We start from the raw sequence: 17,802 nt of genomic DNA on the forward strand, positions 1-17,802 counted from the left end.
CACTACAAAGCAGGTCGAGAGGTGGCTCAGTGGGAATGGTGCTTGTGTGCTTGGAGTACCAGCACAAGGCCCTGAGTTTCACTTCTAGAATTTATGTAAAAAAGCTGGGTGTGGTAGTACAATCCTGTGATCCCTGTGCTGGGGAGGTGGGAACTCCGTGCTGGCCTGCCTAACCTACATGGTGAGCTTCAGGCCTGAGAGACACAGTCAAGGGGAATGGCTCCTGAGCAATGACTCTTGAGGATACCTGCTTTACCACATGTGCCGCCCCCGCCACATACACAGACAGATGGGTTCACTACTGAGTTCCTGTAATCAGAACCGTGCAGAACCAGCATAAACGCCACCATAAGAATCAATAGAATCGACTTGAGGTCCCAAAACCAAAACCTTTACAACATAGTCAATTGATTTTTAACATGGACATCAATACACTTCACTAGGGAAAGTTTCTGTCTCTTTAACAAATGGTGTTAGGCAAATCAATATCCACATGTTGCACAGTGAAGTTGGACTTTTACCTCACACCAGAGACAAAAATCACTGAAAATGGGGTCAAAGACCTAAAGAAGCTATTGAACTCTGAGAAGAAAACAGGCACAACTTTGAATTTCTCTCTCTCTCTCTCTCTCTCTCTCTCCAAATTAATCTTTGAATTCAGTCCTCTGGATTCAGGTTCTCAAGGGCTGGGATTACAGGCATGCATTGCCATACCATACCCACTCCGGGCAATTTTCCCCCTAGACGTACATTAACAGTCTGAAGAAAAAGTGTGTAAGTGATGGCTTGATTGAGATGTCTCCGTAGGTCTCAGGCATCTGTGTGCTTGGTCCTCAGTTGGTGGAACTGTTTGGGAGGAGGTGGTGTTGGAGGAGGTTTGTCATTGGGGGTGGGTGGCTCAAGGTTTCAAAAGCCTTCCACCATCCCCGGTGCACTCTCTTGGTTTCCTGTTGGTCACGAAGTCTCTCAGTGGCAGCTCCACTCTCATGGACTCTAACCCTCTGAAAATATGAGCCCAAAATAAATGCTTTATGTTGCCTGGATCATGGTGTCTTATCACAGCAACAGCAGTGTAGCTGAGACAATAGATTGGACTTGATCAAGTTAAAGCCGTTCGTTCTGCAGTCCTCTAAGAGTAACTCAATGGCAGGGCACTAGCCTTGTGTGTAGGTTGCTGTGAGCAGTGCAGGGTACTGGAATCAGTCCTCAGCGGAGGAAGCTGACTGTGGGTTGGATGTTGCCAAACTGTAAACAAAGCAAGTCATAGTGACAAAAGGCTGATAATCACTGTCAGTTGAGAGGCATTAAGGGCATTTTCTTATGGCACAGTTGTGAATGTTGGTGTATGAGCTTTTATATGGGATATGTTTTCTTTAAAAAAAAACTCTTTTGTATTTTTTGTGTGAGAGTGTTTTGCCTGCAAGTATGTGTGCCACATGTATGCAGTTCGCGGTGATAGTAGAGAGCATCATATCCTCTGGAATTGGAGTAATGGATGATTGGGAGTCACTACTTAGGTCTGGGAACTGAACCCGTGTCCTTTGCAAGAGCAGCAAGTGCTTCTAACTGCTGAGCATCTCCCCAGGCCCTGCACATGTTTTCATTTCACTTGGGTATATAACTGGTGTATAGCTAGAAAAATATGTATTACAATTACTGAATCATTTAGTAACTCCATGCTTAACATTTTGAGGAACCACCAAACTAGCTTCCATAATATCTGCAAAATTCTTCTGCCTCAGCCCAATGCTACTGGATCAGCTCTAATGTCCTCATTTTAAGCTTGTAACTGGCAAAGATCCCTGTCTATCAGTTTCTTTTCATTTCTGTGCTAAAACACCGGGACCAAAAGAGATTCATGGAAGAATGTTTATTTTGGCTTACAGTCCCTGAGGTGAAGGGAGGCACAGCAGCAGGTGGAGGCTTCGAGATCACATGTTCAACCACATGCAAAGAGCAGAGAGCAAACAGGGTGTTGTGTGAGATGAGAAGCCCTCAAATCCCACACAGTGACATATTTCCTCTAGCGACATTTCCCAAGGTTCTATACCCTTCCCTAATGCCGCTGTCAACTTGGGACCAAGTGTTCAAATAGCTAATCCCACGGGGTGCATTCCTCACATTGCCACACTGTCTCTCTTATGTGAACTACATCAAAATTTGTGTCTCTCAGTTTTTTTTTTTTTTTTTTTTTTTGGTTTTTCAAGACAGGGTTTCTCTGTGGTTTTGGAACCTGTCCTGGAACTAGCTCTTGTAGACTAGGTTGGCCTCGAACTCACAGAGATCTTGCCTGCCTCTGCTTCCCAAGTGCTGGGATTAAAGGCATGTGCCACCACCGCCTGGCAATGTGCCTCTCAGATTTAAAGTCAATCTTCCATATCCGTGGACATTGGCTCCAGAGTGTGACCCCAAATACCAAAGGCTGGACATAGTCAGGATCCTCACATTCAAGTTCACAGTATTACTGTTTGATTATCCCTCGGACGCCCATGTGTTAAAGGTATGGTTGTCAGATCAGAGGCTTTTGGGAGATGATTTAATGCTGAGGACTCTGACCTAGAGGATGCGCTTTTTAATTGATGGATTCATAATTTGACGACCTTATTGGGAGGAGGTGGAAAGCTGGGAGTTGAGGGCTATCTGGAGCAAAGTAGATCATGGGGTCATAGCTTGGAAAGGATATACCTTGTCCCTAGCAACTTCCTAGCTCTTTTTCTTTTGGTTTATCAGCCATGTGGTGAGTGGTTCTGCCTTGTCATGCCCACCTGCCATGATGCTCTGCTTCACCACAAGTCCAGAAACAAAGAGCCAAGCAGCTATGGACCGAGGCCTCAGAAACCATGAGACAAAAGAAACATTTCCTTCTTTTAATTGCTTCCCTAATGTTATGGTTGGGGGTCACCACAACATGAGGAACTGTATTCAAGGATTGCAGCTCTAAGAAGGCTGAGAACCACTGCTCTAAGTTATCTTTAAACCACTTACAATTCCTGACACAATGTAAAGACTATAAAGTAGTCGTTGTACCATATTGTTTAGGGAGTAACGAGAAGAGAAAATGTTAGAACACATTCAAAATGGATGTGTTTTCCTTCAAATATTTCTGATAAGCAGTTGGTTGAATCTTAAAAGAAGAATCCATGGCTATCGAAGAGCAATTACATAGTTTAAATGGATCAGGATGTTAACTATTACATTGCCAGCACCCTAGAAAGGTAGGCTTTTTTTGTTTGTTTGTTTGTTTTTGTTTGTTTTCGAGACAGGGTTTCTCTGTATTGTTTTTGGAGGCTGTCCTTAAACTAGTTCTGTAGACCAGGCCTGCCTCTGCCTCCCGAGTGCTGGGATTAGAGGTGTGCACCACCAACACCTGGCCAAAAGGTAGGCTTTAAGAGTCCTTCCTAATGACTTTCCACTCCTTGCTCAATTCCAAACCATTTTTGTGGTGGCCATTGTTCTGTAATACTGACTCTCTTCCTATCTTTACAGTTATAAAATCAAAGGATTTTTTCCTCTCAAAATCATGTTTATGAGGAACTGGGTGTTGTGACACATGTGTGTGATCTCAGGAAGCTAGTGAGGTCTGGAGCATTTGAGGAGCTTCTGGGTTGCATAGTGACTTCAAGGCCATTTTGTGCTGTGTGGTGAAAGTCTGAAAAAATTCATTTGCATTGACTACGTGACTGTATGCTTATTTAATTAAAATGATTGGGGCTCAGTGACAAGAGCACTTGCTGCACAAGAATGAGGACCTGAATTCAGATCCCTGCACCCATATAAGAGGCTGGGTGTGTCCATGTGTGCTTTAACTCCAGTGCTGAGGAGCGGTGGAGGATCATTGAGCTTGATGGCTGCTGATGCAGATCAAAAGCTCCAGGTTCAGTGAGAGATTCTTTTCTTGAGGGAGTAAGACAGAAAGTGATAGAGGAGGGTACCTGATGTCCTCTGGCCTTCACACACACACACACACACACACACACACACACACACACACACACACACACACACACACACACAGAGCAAGCATACCTGTGCATGTGTGTGTATGCTCATACATACACACACACATGTAAATGAACACCCCACCCTAAAGATAGTTCAGTTATTAAAGTTCTTGCCATATAAGCATGAGGACCTGAGTTCAGATCTGCAGAACTCATGTAAAATGTGTACCTTTAATCCCAGCACTAGGGAAGCAGTGACAGGCATTTCCCTGGAGTTGGTTGGAAAGCTAGTTTAGTTTTGAGACAAGGGAGAGACCTTGTCTCAAAAAATAAGGTTGGACTTTGGTCTGGAAACTAATTTAGAACTAACCTGAAAACTCCCTTCCTGTTGACTGACTGGCTTTCATGGGACCAGAAAATACTATTGCATTCCACTGGGGGAGAAAAATCTACCAGTGGTATTACCTAGTAGTGAACCCTGCATGCCTCAATACTAACTAGACAAGCAAAATGTGCCCACTGGTGTAATCATAGTAAAAGGTTATGAGGGTGACCAACACTTTTGGATTGGATTTGAGGGAGACCTGCTCCACAGGATAGAATTCATGCCTGGTACTATAAACCTGGCTGAAAGTTATAGCTTAGGAGGTCAAAGGTCAAACTGTTGTCTTGCTAATCGGACAAGCTGTGGTCAAATTGCTTTCTAAATGCTTATGTTTATACATATAGATTATTGATACAGTCAACTTTGGGCCAAAGAAGCTGTCTGTGCAGTGGGCTGCAATTAATGCTGAGATTCATAACTGGCTAATATGCTGAGAATAAGTAATTATTGAGTGCTCAGCCTTAAATGGGACATCTATCTCACACCGTCCCCGCCCCTCAAGGCTAAAGGAACATCCGGGAAGAGGGGCCGGATGAAATGTAAGAGCCAGAGGAGCAGAAAGAAGTGCTATGAAGTGTTATCTTCTGGGTTACAGCCATTATACTCACGAACTCACCTGCATATGATCAAGCCAACGAGAGAAGTCAGCACAGGGACTGGAGATATGGCTTAGTGGTTAAGAGTACTTGCTGCTCTTCAGGGTTGCTGGGTTCAATTCCCAGTGCCCGTATGATGGTTCACAACCACCTTTAGCTCTCAGGCACTCACCTGGAGCATTTTCTTACACATAACGGAACTGAAAAGGGATGAAAGGCAGGAGAGATGTGATATAAAGTGGGGAGGTGCTTGTGGGGAGTGGGAAGGGTGATTTGGGGGTATCTTGATTATGATCATGATACATTGTTTTCATGTATGAAACTGTCAAATAATAAAAGAGATCCTATTAAAATTAAGGTGGAGATAGCCGGACATTGGTGGTGCATGCCTTTCATCCCAGCACCCGGGAGGCAGGGGCAGGCAGGTCAGCCTGGTCTACAGGAATGAGTTCCAGGACAGCCAGGGTTGTTACACAGAGAAGCCCTGTCTCAAAAAACAAAACAAAACAAAAGTTATAAAAAATAAGACGGAGAGAAACCGAGAAAGGTACTTGAGGTAGATTTTTGACCTTCATACATGCACATGTACCTGGAAACACGTGAACATACATACACACAATAATCACACATACACAAATTTAAAATTCAGATGTGGTGGTGTACACCTGTAATCACAATGCTCAAGAGGCTGAGGCAGGTGAATTTCTGTGAGTTTGAGGCCAGCCTGACCAACAAAGCAAATTCCAAGACAGCCAGGACTACACAGAGAAACCCTGTCTTGAAAAAACCAAAAAATCAAGAACAAGACAGGTTCTAATGTAGCCCAAGCTAGCCTTGACCTCACTTATAGCTTGAATTCCTGATCCTCCAACCTCCTAAATGCTAGGATTACAAATCCAGGGCGTTGTGCCTTCTAGGAAAGCACTCTACCTAATGACCTACACCCCAGTCCCATCTCATATTTTTTAGTTGAACCCTATGACTCAGCCATCAGATGCTACTCCTAGACATAAAGTAGAGGAAACTAACATGCTCAAAGCCATCACTAGCTACAAAGGTTGTCTGAAATTGTAAAATAAAGCTTGAAATAGTTACTTGTTGATTACATTGCATGCAAACCCAATGTATCACAGCAGTATATTTCATTATACAACAAATAAACAAATGGCCTCCTGAGTGCTAGGATTAAAGGTGTCACCATCACTGCCTGGCTAGAACCTGTCTCAGAGAGAGAGAGAGAGAGAGAGAGAGAGAATGTAAAATAATTCTTGATCCTTCTAGCTTATTTCTTTTTTTTTTTTTTTTTTTTTTTGATTTTCAAGACAGGGTTTCTCTGTGGCTTTGGAGGCTGTCCTGGAACTCACTTTGTAGACCAGGCTGGCCTCGAACTCACAGAGATCCGACTGCCTCTGCCTCCCGAGTGCTGGGATTAAAGGAGTGCGCCACCAACGCCCTGCTTTTTTTTTTTTTTTTGCCTTCTAGCTTATTTCAAAATTGCCTTTTCAGTTCTTGACACAGGGGGCTCTGGGTGTCCATACCAGATGTACGGTCAATTCGAAGTGACCTTGGTCTTGAGGGCTGCAACCCTGATTACCAATGGCAATAAATATGCTACTCACTCAGTGGAAGGAGTCCCATCTGTGGAGGACATCAGCATCTGCTATCTTTATGGTTCCTGCCTCCTATTAGTCATTGCAACGGGACAGATGAATACTGAGTTGCCCTATTCAGGCTAAAGGTCTTCCAGCTGAGCAAGAATTTGCTCACTCAGGTAGGTCAGATATAAGGGGGTGGGTGGAGACAGACCTTGTTTGCTCTGTCAAAGGCATACAGGTCATCTGGGGATGTTCATTACTTAAAAGTCTGAATATGAACTCTCCCTTAATGTTAGTGAGGCCTGAGGCAAAAGTACAAATGGATGACTACTGAAATTATTTAAAATTACAAACCTTTCCAATGCACTGTGAGCCTTACTGGAGTCTAACCTTCTGTTTTGACTAATGTGCATCATTATGGTTTGAATGTAGACCTTTGAAATGACCCTAGAACAGATTTGAATTTAGAATTCCTAGAATCAAAATAAATAAAGCCGGAAAGAAAAAGAGTAGAACTTGGTGGCTCAGCCCTGAAACCCCAGCTTTTCAGGAGACTGAAGCAGGAGACTGTGTTTCAAAACAAAAAGTAGAACAAGAGCTATGGATTTAGCTGAAATGTGGAGTAAGGTTAAATCCCTAGGACTGCAGCAGAAAAAAAAATAAAGAAGCAGAAAAGCAGAGATCCCTTGGCTTTGGGGTATGTGCACTTGAATAAGGTGGTGAGAGGAGCTCCGGCTACTGGCCCCTGGCTTCCCTTCCCTCTCTCATCCGTCTTGCACCACGAAGGATCCGTGAACACGCACAGCAGCTGGAAAGTCTGAGTGCTATGCCACCTCCTCCAAACATAGCTGCCCTTTGGTCTACTCTGTCTTGTAGAAAACGGAGACACCAAAACTTCGGCCACGAGGGGAGGGAATTCTGGGCTCACAGGAAGGCAGGAGGATTTGGTCTTGAAGTCCAGACTGTGGACAACTTGTCCTAGAGAGGCAGCAAGGTGTGAGCAGGGCTGGAAAGGAGTCTTGGAAGAATAGAGCCTAAGACGACTCTCTTGCTCAGGCAATCGGGCCATGCTTTCTGTATGTAATTTCTCTTCTCAAGTCAGGAGTGCAAGCGCTGCGTCTGCTATATTTCTAGCAGCTTCCCTGGCTTGGGCACATAAAAGTCAGACATAGTGGCTTAATGGAAAGTACACTGGCTTTCACATCAGAAAACCTGGGGCCCAGGCCAACTTCTGGCCATAACATTTCTTCCTATTTTATTGCCTCATTTAAACTTTTCTTAGCTACTCTACTCATCAAGGTTATGAGGTTAAGGGACTCACTCTCTCAAGGTCACTCAGCTAGGCGAAGAAGCGGCTGGGCTCGCGTGCACCATTGGATTTCCTCACACGGGCCTTTTTTTTTTTTTTTTTTTTTTGTTTTGAGTGGCTCCTGGGAGCCAGGAGCTTCAAGTGTCCTCGCCTTTCCCGCCAGCAGCCTCCTCCACCCCTAGCTCTCATCAGCTTCCCTCTGATGCTCAAGCTGCGGACCCCTCCTCCTCGGTCTCCCTCCCTCCTGAGGCCCCGCCCCTCCCCTTAGGCCAACGTCACGTGCCGCCCCATCCCCCCGCGCCTGCGCACTGCTTATTTCCCGCTGTCAGGATGAGGAGGCGGAGGTCGGCGCTCCGGTCCGTCTCTGCCCGGGGCTGTGGCGGCGCCGGCGGCTCCAGCCTTAGCGGTTCCTCCCTGGGCGGCGGCGGCCGCGGCTCGGTCGACGCCTCCTCCGCCAGCTGAGCCCGCGACAGCCCGGGACGCCGCTTCCCCGCCCATCCCCGTTCCCCGAGGCCGCCTCCTGGCCATGGCGCAGCCGGGCCCGGCTCCCCAGCCTGACGGTGAGGCGCCCACCATGGCGGGCGCGGCCTGCCCGGCGCGGCGTCGCGGGGGCCCTTGGGGCAGGAAGGGCACGCGCGTGGGCCCGGGGGGTGACCCGCGGGGACGGCGGCCGGAGCGCGCGGGCGGCGCGAGCCTGGGCCGCCGGGCTGGGGAGGGGGCGGGAGTCGCGCGCGGGCGGCCGCGGGGAAGGGCGTGGGGAGCCTGCGGGGAGCCGGTGGCGGCGAGGGAGCGCGGAGAGGAGGATGCGGTGGCATTAGCACGTGGGTTCCGCCTGTGGGGAGGATGGAAATCGAGAACATGTGCTATATTCGTTAAAAAAAAAAAAGAGTGTGCCCTCGTCTCGGTGGTGGCGGTGTGCCCTCTCGCCCCACCTCCGCCTCCTCAGGCCACGCTCCAGCGCTCTTTGCACCCGGTGTTGCGACTTGTAAAAAGTAACTGGGATCCGTAACGATTTGGTAGCATCCTTTGAATGGTAGTGTAGCTTAATGGTAAGTCCGGGCACATTTCTTAGTTCCTTAGGACCTCACTTTCTGACGCACAAAGAGTGCTTGATCTGTACCTCTTTATCGAGAAAGATGGGCAAGCATGGGCTAAGCGATAAAGATGGCAACATTCATATGTAAAAAGATAGCTTAGTATTGTTTTGAGAGTGTTAGAAATGAAAACGGTCGGTGCTCGAGAAAACCAAAGTCGAGGAAATCAGTCTTTCCCTTTGATCTCTTCCTTTCAATGTTGGGGGTCTCACTTTGTTGAGCATGTTGGCCTGAAACTTCTGAGCTGTCCTCCTGTCTCAGTAGCCGAGACTTGAAGGTGCAGGGCAAGCTGTCTTTTAATAGTGCTCATATTATATTTTTGGAAGGGAAAAAAGGCCTTGTCCTAAATAAGCCACAATGGTTATTAGAGCCCTTCATGACCTTCCAGCCGACTGAACTATGCTTCAGAGTTTTGATCACATTGTTTCAGATTTTTTTTTCTCAACCTGGAGTTACGTTTGGAAAGAATGTGCACGGTCCATGGCAAAGATCTTATTGTATCTAGTTGAGAAAGTTCTTTCAGGTGTATTTCTATAATTGATCTTCCTGCTTAGCATCTTTACCTGTAAGTAGAATGTTGGAATACGCGGTTGGCACAAGGGGTACTTCACTTGGACTTTCCTAAGAGTAGTCTCTTGAAATAACCTTTTGTGAAAATCTTTCTGTTTGTTCTTGCTGTGGGGGAACTGGAAACAATGTTATCAGATTTTAAGGCTCTTGCTGCTCTCTGGGAAGTATGCTCCAAAGTCCGTTAGCCTCTCTAGTTTTGGGATTTGTTAGTTGGCTAAGGTGTAATGCCCAGCCTGGACTTTTAATTCGATTGTTTTATTCCTGTGGAAGAGATGGTGGGCTGTCAGGAAACAGGGATGCTTTTGGAACCTTCTTTTAATTCTCACCTTTTGTATTTGGTGTCAGGGAAGAAAACTTTACAAACCCTCTTTGTTACTGCAGACAGAGGCAGAATACAGAGAAAGCTCTGGCTTCTGGTAGGTATGCTTAACTGGCTGCTGCCTTTCATAAACAACTCAGGTGACATGAGTCTGAACTCCACATTTCTGACTCTTTCAAGATATGAAATGGTCTTCCCTGCAAATAGGCAGAAGTGACTAAGCACTTTACAGCATCGAGGAAAACATTAAGATTGAGGAATCTCATATTCTTACTATTCCTAGTTTAGGGTTATTTCCCATTTTTCAAATCTTAAGACTATGGGATGAGATTAAGTTTACATTGTAATTGTTTTTAACTGTAAGGTAATGTAAATGGGTGACCATAACTATCATTTTCAAAAGGACAGAGAATTTGGTATGTTTGAGTTCTTGTGTCAGTGTCTACTTAGAAGTTCGTCTTGAGGAATTAGTTTTTTTCTTTAGTTGAGTGCATATTAATAACTTTAATTAAAAGCACACTTGAATTTCAATCTCTCCAAAGGAATTGGAGAATTCCTTTTTATCAAACAGACAGTAAAACATAACTATTTAGTCTTGGACTTTATTTTGCTTTCCCATAGTTTCAGAAGCAGTTGCTGAGTCTTTTTCTTTTTGGTATACTTTGCTTTGTTTTTCATGAGGATATGGTATATTAAGAAGTAGATTTGTGTGTAATTGCTACGATGCGATATAATCATTTACATTTTTATTTCATAGTTTTTGAAAGTTTTGGTTTTTTTGATGGTACATTTTAATGGACAAGTGTCAATTGATTAAATTATTGAAAATTCAAAGACAAGTGTAAGAAATTCTCAGATTTCAGTTTAAGGTAAACTATCTTAGAAGAATTTTCCTGCTTTTGCTTCACTAAAATTAAATTTTTAAAACTTTATTTGCATGTGTTTATGTGTGTATGTATGCATACTACACGCGTGTGTGTGGAGGTCAGAGGACAACTTGTGGGAATTGGTACTATGTGATTTTTGAGGTTGTCAGACTTGACAGCAGTCACATCTACTGAGTGATGTCACTGGCCCCTTTATTTTGTTTTTATATAATCCCTCTATTTAAAAAAAATTGTGCCGGGCAGTGGTGGCACAGGCCTTTAATCCCAGCACTTGGGAGGCAGAGACAGGCGGATCTCTGTGAGTTCGAGGCCAGGCTGGACGACAGCCTCCAAAACAATGCAGAGAAACCCTGTCTCGTAAAACCAAAAGAAAAAAGAAAAAAAGGATTTTGAATGTTTTCCCATAAAGAAATGATAATATTTGAAGTTATAGATATGTTTAACTTCATTTACACATTTTATAATATATACTAGCTTCTAAACATTGCTAAGCCTCCCCCATTGATGCTTTTATTTTATTTTTAGAATTTATTTTTATGAGTATCTTGCCTGCATGTTTGTGTGCCATGTACATGTCTGGTGCTCTTGGAAGCCAGAAGAGGTTGTTGGGTCCCTCTAGTACTAGAGTTATAGATGGTTGTGGGCCATCATGTGGGTGCTGGGAATTGAACTCAGGTTCTCTAGGAGAACAGCCAGTGTTCTTAATTGTTGAGCCATCTCTCCAGTCCTCCATTGATGCTTTATATATTAGAAAAAAGAATCTTAAGTAGAAATATATTTTCCCCATTTCTCAGAGGTGAGATTTCTGTTCTGCCTTTTATTCAGTTATACAGACATGTTACCTTTAATCCTTGAAATAGATGGGTATTACATACATAGGCCTGCAACTTTCTTATCTTACTTAGATGTTACTTATATGACTGTGTGTGCGTGCGTGTATGTATCTGGTTACATAGCTCTGTGACATGCCATAATCACTGCAGGTACTATCTCAAGGAATCTTCACATCAGCGAGGGGGATGCTATTGTAATATAGTGTTACCGGTCCTAGTTTTTGATGGAGAAACTGAAGCACAGAGAAATTAAACATGCTGGAGTTACAGTATGTTATAGAGTCAGGATTCAAACACAGCATCTGATGTCAGGACCTTTTGGTTTGTCTACTAGATCACAAGGACCATTGTCTGTTTATAGCTCTGCCTTGTTCTTATTAAAAGTCTATTCCATCATGTGTGTGGCATGAATGATGGATTTGCTTGTTTTTCTTCATTATTATTTTAATGATTTTTTTATTATTACTTTGTTTTATGTATACTTGTATTTTGCCTGCATGTATGTCTGAAGACGGGATTGATTGGATCCCTGGAACTGGAGTTACAGGTGGTCGTGAGCCACCATGTTGGTGCTGGGGATTGAACCCAGGTCCTCTGTAAGAGCAATCAGCTATCTCTCCAATATCTATTTTATTTTTATTATTGAGACAGGGTCCCCCTCTAGTCTAGCTGACCTCCAATTCATGATGATCTCTTGCTTTATCCTCTGGAGTATTGGAACTACAGGCATGAGACAACTTGCCTGGCAGTGTTCCCACTGGTGGACTGGTTGGTTGCTAATCTCTTTATTTTATAAGCAATGCTAAAATGATGTACTTTTTTCCTACCGGGATTTGAATCCAGGACTTTTTGCGTGCTAAGCAAGCACTATATTACTGAGCTGTAGCTCTAGTTTATTTTAACTTTTGAGACAAGGTCTCACTCTGACATAGCAGACCTTAAGCTTAAGATGCTCCAGCCTCACCTCCTTAGTGACTGGAATTGCAGGCCTGCACCACTGCTACTCCTGCTTTTATAACTGTGAGACTTCTAAGTTAAAGGGCACATTCCGGTGGATTTAAATGTTAAAGATGCTTAAGCTAAAAAAAGTATCAGTTTACATACCTGTCAAGGTGTATGAGAAGGTAGATTTCCCATTAAAAGCTTATGGTTGTCTGTTTTAAATTTGTCTTCTGATAGATTTTTTTAAGAAAGGCTATTTTTTTGTTTCTGTCTGTTTGTCCTGTCTGTGTCTGTCTTTCTCAGACACTCTTGCTAGGTAGCTCAAGTTAGTCTTGGATTCACTGTGTAGCCTTGGTTCACCTCAAACTAACACTAGTCCTACTTTATCTCCTAGATGTTGGGATTACAGGCATGCCCACAATACCTGAGGTATTCTTCAATTAGCATTTAGGTGCTTTGACTATGTCAGCCCTTAATCTCTAAGAAATACAGAGCCAGCCAAATCAGACCCAGTCTCTGTTCCTAGGTGGTCATTTAGTCATTAATTATATCATTCCACAGACAGTGTAAAACCATTTATTCAACTATTAATAATGTGTACTACTTGCTAGGGACAATTCTGGTAATTATAATCCACTGGTGAACATGACAGGTAATAAACAGTCCTGCTTAATGAAGGGAGAACAGGAACTGAACATACACAGGTTATATAGATTCTTAACCAATACGTGCTCTGCAAAACAGAAGAGCAGGGTCCAAGGACGAATTAGGCTAGTATTATTTTTATTACTTATGTGTATATGTATTTCTGGGGTCGGGTAGGTACATGTATATTTAGGTGCCCAAAAGCCAGAAGAAGGTGCTAGAATTCCAAGAGCAAGAGTTATAGATGGTTTGAACTACCTGGTGTGGATGCTAGGAACTGATCTTGGATTGTCAGCAGGAGTAACAGATAATCTTAACTGCTAAGCCTTCTTGCTAGCCTTGGGGTTGGTTTTAAATGAAATGGTTGGAATAGTGATATTCTGATACAGATGTTCTGATATAGATAAGATTTGTGCAGAGACCTGAAGGAGGAAGTGAAATTAGCCACAAAGCAAAAGCTTTGAGGGAATATATCTGACACATTTGAAGAGGTCATTGTGATTGGAATGATGTTAAGAGAGTGAGGGATGAGAGTGGTATTATGTGGGATCACAGAGAGGATGATGAGGGCAGATGTTGTAGGGCCACAGAAACATTTTAAAGATTGGCTTTCACTGTGGGCCAGCTCTGTGAAAATGAGCACGTGAATCAGTCCATTTCACTATGGGAAACCACTGAAAAAGTTTTCAGCAAAAGAGTAATATGATTAGATATAACAAAAAGTGCTGGGCATAGTGGCTCAAGTCTGTAATCCTAGCACTGAGAGGCTGAAGCAGAAGGATTGTCACAAAGTTTGAGGCTGGCCTGGATTACGGAGTGTGAGCCTGCCTCAAAACTAAAAACAATAATCCACCAACGAGTTAGTAAAAACCACAAACACAAACTTTGGTTGCTGGATTGGCAGTAGGGCTTTAGGGGGAGGCAAGGGAGGCCTCAGGAGAAGGTGATGGAGACTGGACTAAGATGATTGATGGAAGCTTTATTTTGAGATAATAGCCTGCGGGGTTTACTGATGGCATTGGATGTTTGACAGCTGGTAGAGGAATCAAGGAATCCCAAAATTCTGCCTGAGGACCTGAGAGGGGTACACAGCATTTAAGACATTAGGCCATTTAGAGGAGGTGGTCCTGGTGTTGCTGTCTGATGGATGAGCAAGAGTCCCTCTCTTGGAGCAAGCAGAGAGAAGGTATGGGGTGTTAGTGGACTGACCTGGATAGTGTTATCTTTAGAGATGAAAGATACTGTTGAAGGGTTTGAAGCAGGTAGATGACAAATAGTGGCTTAAAAAGTGAATTGATTAACTTGTTCATTTTCAAAGAGCTGTGGAATGAACCCAGGCTCTTTGTGTATACCAGACAAGTGTTCTGTCTCTGAACCTTAGCTGATTATATTGTTTTCAGGTATGGCATATTTTTATTACTTTATATACTTAATGATTTGGGGTATGTGTGTGCATAACACAGTGCTTCTGTGGAGGTCAAAGGACAGTTTGTGAGAGGTAGCTTTAGGGATCAAACTCAGCTAGCTCATTAAGCTTGTATGGTTAGCTACTTCATTGACTGAACCATCATGCTGGCTCTTAATTGACTAAGTTCTTTTTGTGAATTGACCATCAATTCACTTTTCCCCATTGAATTATCCTTGCTAATTATTTTTTCCTGTGTGTGTGGTGTATGTGTTTGTGTGTATCTGCAGGTGCATGTGCACATGTGCATGGATGTCAGAGATTGGCATTAGGCGTCTTTTTAAGCCTTTTTCCACTTTATTTTATGAGGCAGGGTCTCTCACTCAACTTGGCACTTGCTGGTTAGAACTGAGCGGCTGGTTAAACTGAAACTGGTCAGTAAGCCCCAGAGAGCCTCCTGTCTTTGTCTAAGAGCTGTCTTGCTTTTTGTGTGGGTGATGGGGAATTGAACTAGGATCCTTCTGCTTGTGTGGCAAATACTTTACTGACTGAGCCATCTCATCTTTCTTTTCTTGTCAGTTTAGAAGAGCTCACTATAAAGTGTAGTAGATTTTTTGCTATGTTCTTCTAGTTTGTTACTTACCTACTCTTTTATTGTACAAAAAACAATTTTTGTCATTTGACCTTGTTTTTTTAAAGTTTATAACTTCAAGATTTCTGGCTTAGAATGACCTCTCCTGCCGGCGTTGGTAGCACATGCCTTTAATCCCAACACTCGGAGGCAGAGGCAGGGGATCTCTGTGAGTTCGAGGCCAGCCTGGTCTGCAGAGCTAGTTCCAGGACAGCCTCCAAAGCAATACAGAGAAACCCTGTCTCGAAAAACAAAAACAAACAAACAAAAAACCAAAAAAAAAAATTACCTCCTGCCTCTTTATTCCCAATGCTTTTATAGTCTTCTTTTTTTTTTTCCCTTCCCCCAAGACAGGGTTTCTTTGTGTAGGTAGGCCTTGTGGTCCTAGAACTCTGTAGACCAGTCCTTGAATTCAGAACTCAGATCCACCTGCCCCTGCTTCCCAAGTTCTGGGATTAAAGGCATGCACCATCATTGCCAGGCATTTTTTTTTAGTACTTTAATCCACCTGGATTTCATTTTAAAATTTAAAAGGGAAACTTTAATATGAAGAGTTGATAGATCACCTATCAGGAGAAAAGGAAACCTTAAAGAATATAGTACTACAACAATACTAGACATGAGCAGTTTCTGCTTCCAGGGTTGAGGCCAAATATCCAGGGAAGGAATTCAACTCAGTTCCTATTCGAGAGCTGTAAGCACTCTTAATTTCTAAGACATTTTTCCAGCCTGATAAACCCTTCATGTATAGTCATTTAATTGAGTTTAATCTTTATAAGAATATCTGTAAACTTTTATTGTTTATTTTTTTGTGTAGTACAGTTGTACCAGATAATGGTGTTGTTCAGAGAATATAAAAATGAATGATATACAACCTGCCTTCTAGACATTGTTGATTTAGTGAAGGAGTGGCCTTGAACTGTGAAGATGCCCAGTGAGAAAACAGATAGTCAGTGGTATTCTGAATTGGTAGTCTAAATTCTGTTCCTTCTAGAGAAGAAAGCTTGCTACCTCCTGATTTTAACTGGATATGTATTTTATTTTTCTTTTAATTAAAGTGAGGTTTGCTGTGTTGTAACTGCTTTTAGTTTTAGTTTTGTTTGCTAAGATCACCCAGAGGAAATCCCAGGCATTCTTTTGCATGTCAGTTTGAAGTGCTGAGGCTCTCAGCACTGAAGCAATTTGATGGTAATGTTGTGTTTTTCCTAAGTATTTGGTTTATTGCTTTTATTACATGACTAAAATCTACTTGCCATTCTTTAGATTCTTTTTCAGGGAATTCCAGTTAGTGACCTTTATTGGAACCTAGAACTTGGTATTTTCTAGATGTACTTAAGCTAAGGAAAGTAGTAGAAAGTCACATAACTATATCCAAAAGGAGTCCTAGAGAGTAGTCAACATTCACATTTTTTTTTATTTTTATTTTTTATGAGACAGGATTTCTCTGTATTGTTTTGGAGGCTGTCGGTCCAGCCCCCTCGAACTCACAGAGATCCACCTGCCTCTGCCTCCCGAGTGCTGGGATTAAAGTCGTGCACCACCACTGCCCAGCAACATTCACATTTTGTAAATGAGACTAAAGAGATGAAGTCACTTGTATTGTGGCAGTCAGTGCTGGAACTTGGAAGTTGAGCTGTCACTTGTCTTCTGAGTATTGCTTCTTTTATGTAAAATAAACTTTCTTCAGAAGCCCCAATCTTATGTTGCCTAAAAATAGTCATCAAATTGATAGAGGGTGAACACATTAGAGTGTCTTGATAATCAATTCCCCCCCCCCCCCACACACACACATACAAACACACATAGGGTTTCTCTCTGTGGCCATGGTTGCCCTGGAATTGGAAATCCACTTGTTTCTGTCTCTGCAGTGTTGGGATTAAAGGCTCGTGCCACCATACCCAGCCCAATACTTTCATTTTGTTGTTGTTTGTTTTGAGACACATTTCTCCATGTACCTTTGACTGTCCTGGAACTCACTCTGTAGACCAGGCTGGCTGTGAACTCACAGAGATCCTCCTGCCTCTGCCTTGTGCTACCATCACCTGGCTACTTTTGTTTCTTAAACAAGCAATTTATTGATAATGGGTGTTACAGATTATTTCTTATGGAACATAAATCAGTGAATACAAACACCATGAAGAAGAGGCAACTTGTCTGAGTCATAGTGGTATTTTCAGCATAATACTTGGCCTAGAGTAAATGTGAACAATAGATATTTTTGGGAAAAAAACTGACATGAAAACAGGCAGTTATGATAATGTGGTCTCACATAGTAGAGATATCTTGTACCATTCAGAAAGTTAAGTAACATAACCCTTCATTTTCTGTATCCTATTTCATATTGGAGAGAACGATACATGAATAACAGCCTTCAGAGTTATGAAGAATTTGAGACAAATGTAAGTTCATGGGTGCTGCAGTTTACTAAGATTGAATTATGGAGAAATAAAAAATGTGAACAGTCCAGTAATGAGTAAGAATATTGAATCAGTAAAAGTCTGTCACAGAATAAGCCAGGCAAAAACTCAACAAATTAGGTATATAATTAATAACATAATAACCACCAATTTTGATAAAATCCACAGCTAGCATCCTGAATGGGAAAAATGTTGAAACTGGAAAAAGACAGATATGTCCATTTTATCACTTC

At 42.8% G+C, this 17,802-nt stretch overlaps 1 protein-coding gene across 2 annotated transcripts in view; it reads left to right on the forward strand.

Moving 5' to 3' along the window:
- The first annotated feature begins 8,145 nt into the window (after positions 1-8,145).
- Positions 8,146-17,802, forward strand: part of Rabep1 (rabaptin, RAB GTPase binding effector protein 1) — an 80,794-nt gene continuing 71,137 nt past the window's right edge. Inside the window, exon 1 of one of the 2 annotated variants that reach the window (XM_013111611.3) lies at positions 8,146-8,386. In XM_013111611.3, the coding sequence (XP_012967065.2) occupies positions 8,353-8,386 (34 nt within the window). In that variant the 5' untranslated portion in view covers positions 8,146-8,352. The remainder of the gene's footprint in view (positions 8,387-17,802) is intronic. The other variant, XM_005067459.4, reaches the window with a different exon arrangement.

This window comes from Mesocricetus auratus, unplaced genomic scaffold (assembly GCF_017639785.1).
Source record: "Mesocricetus auratus isolate SY011 unplaced genomic scaffold, BCM_Maur_2.0 Super-Scaffold_100007, whole genome shotgun sequence".
Lineage (NCBI taxonomy): Eukaryota > Metazoa > Chordata > Mammalia > Rodentia > Cricetidae > Mesocricetus > Mesocricetus auratus.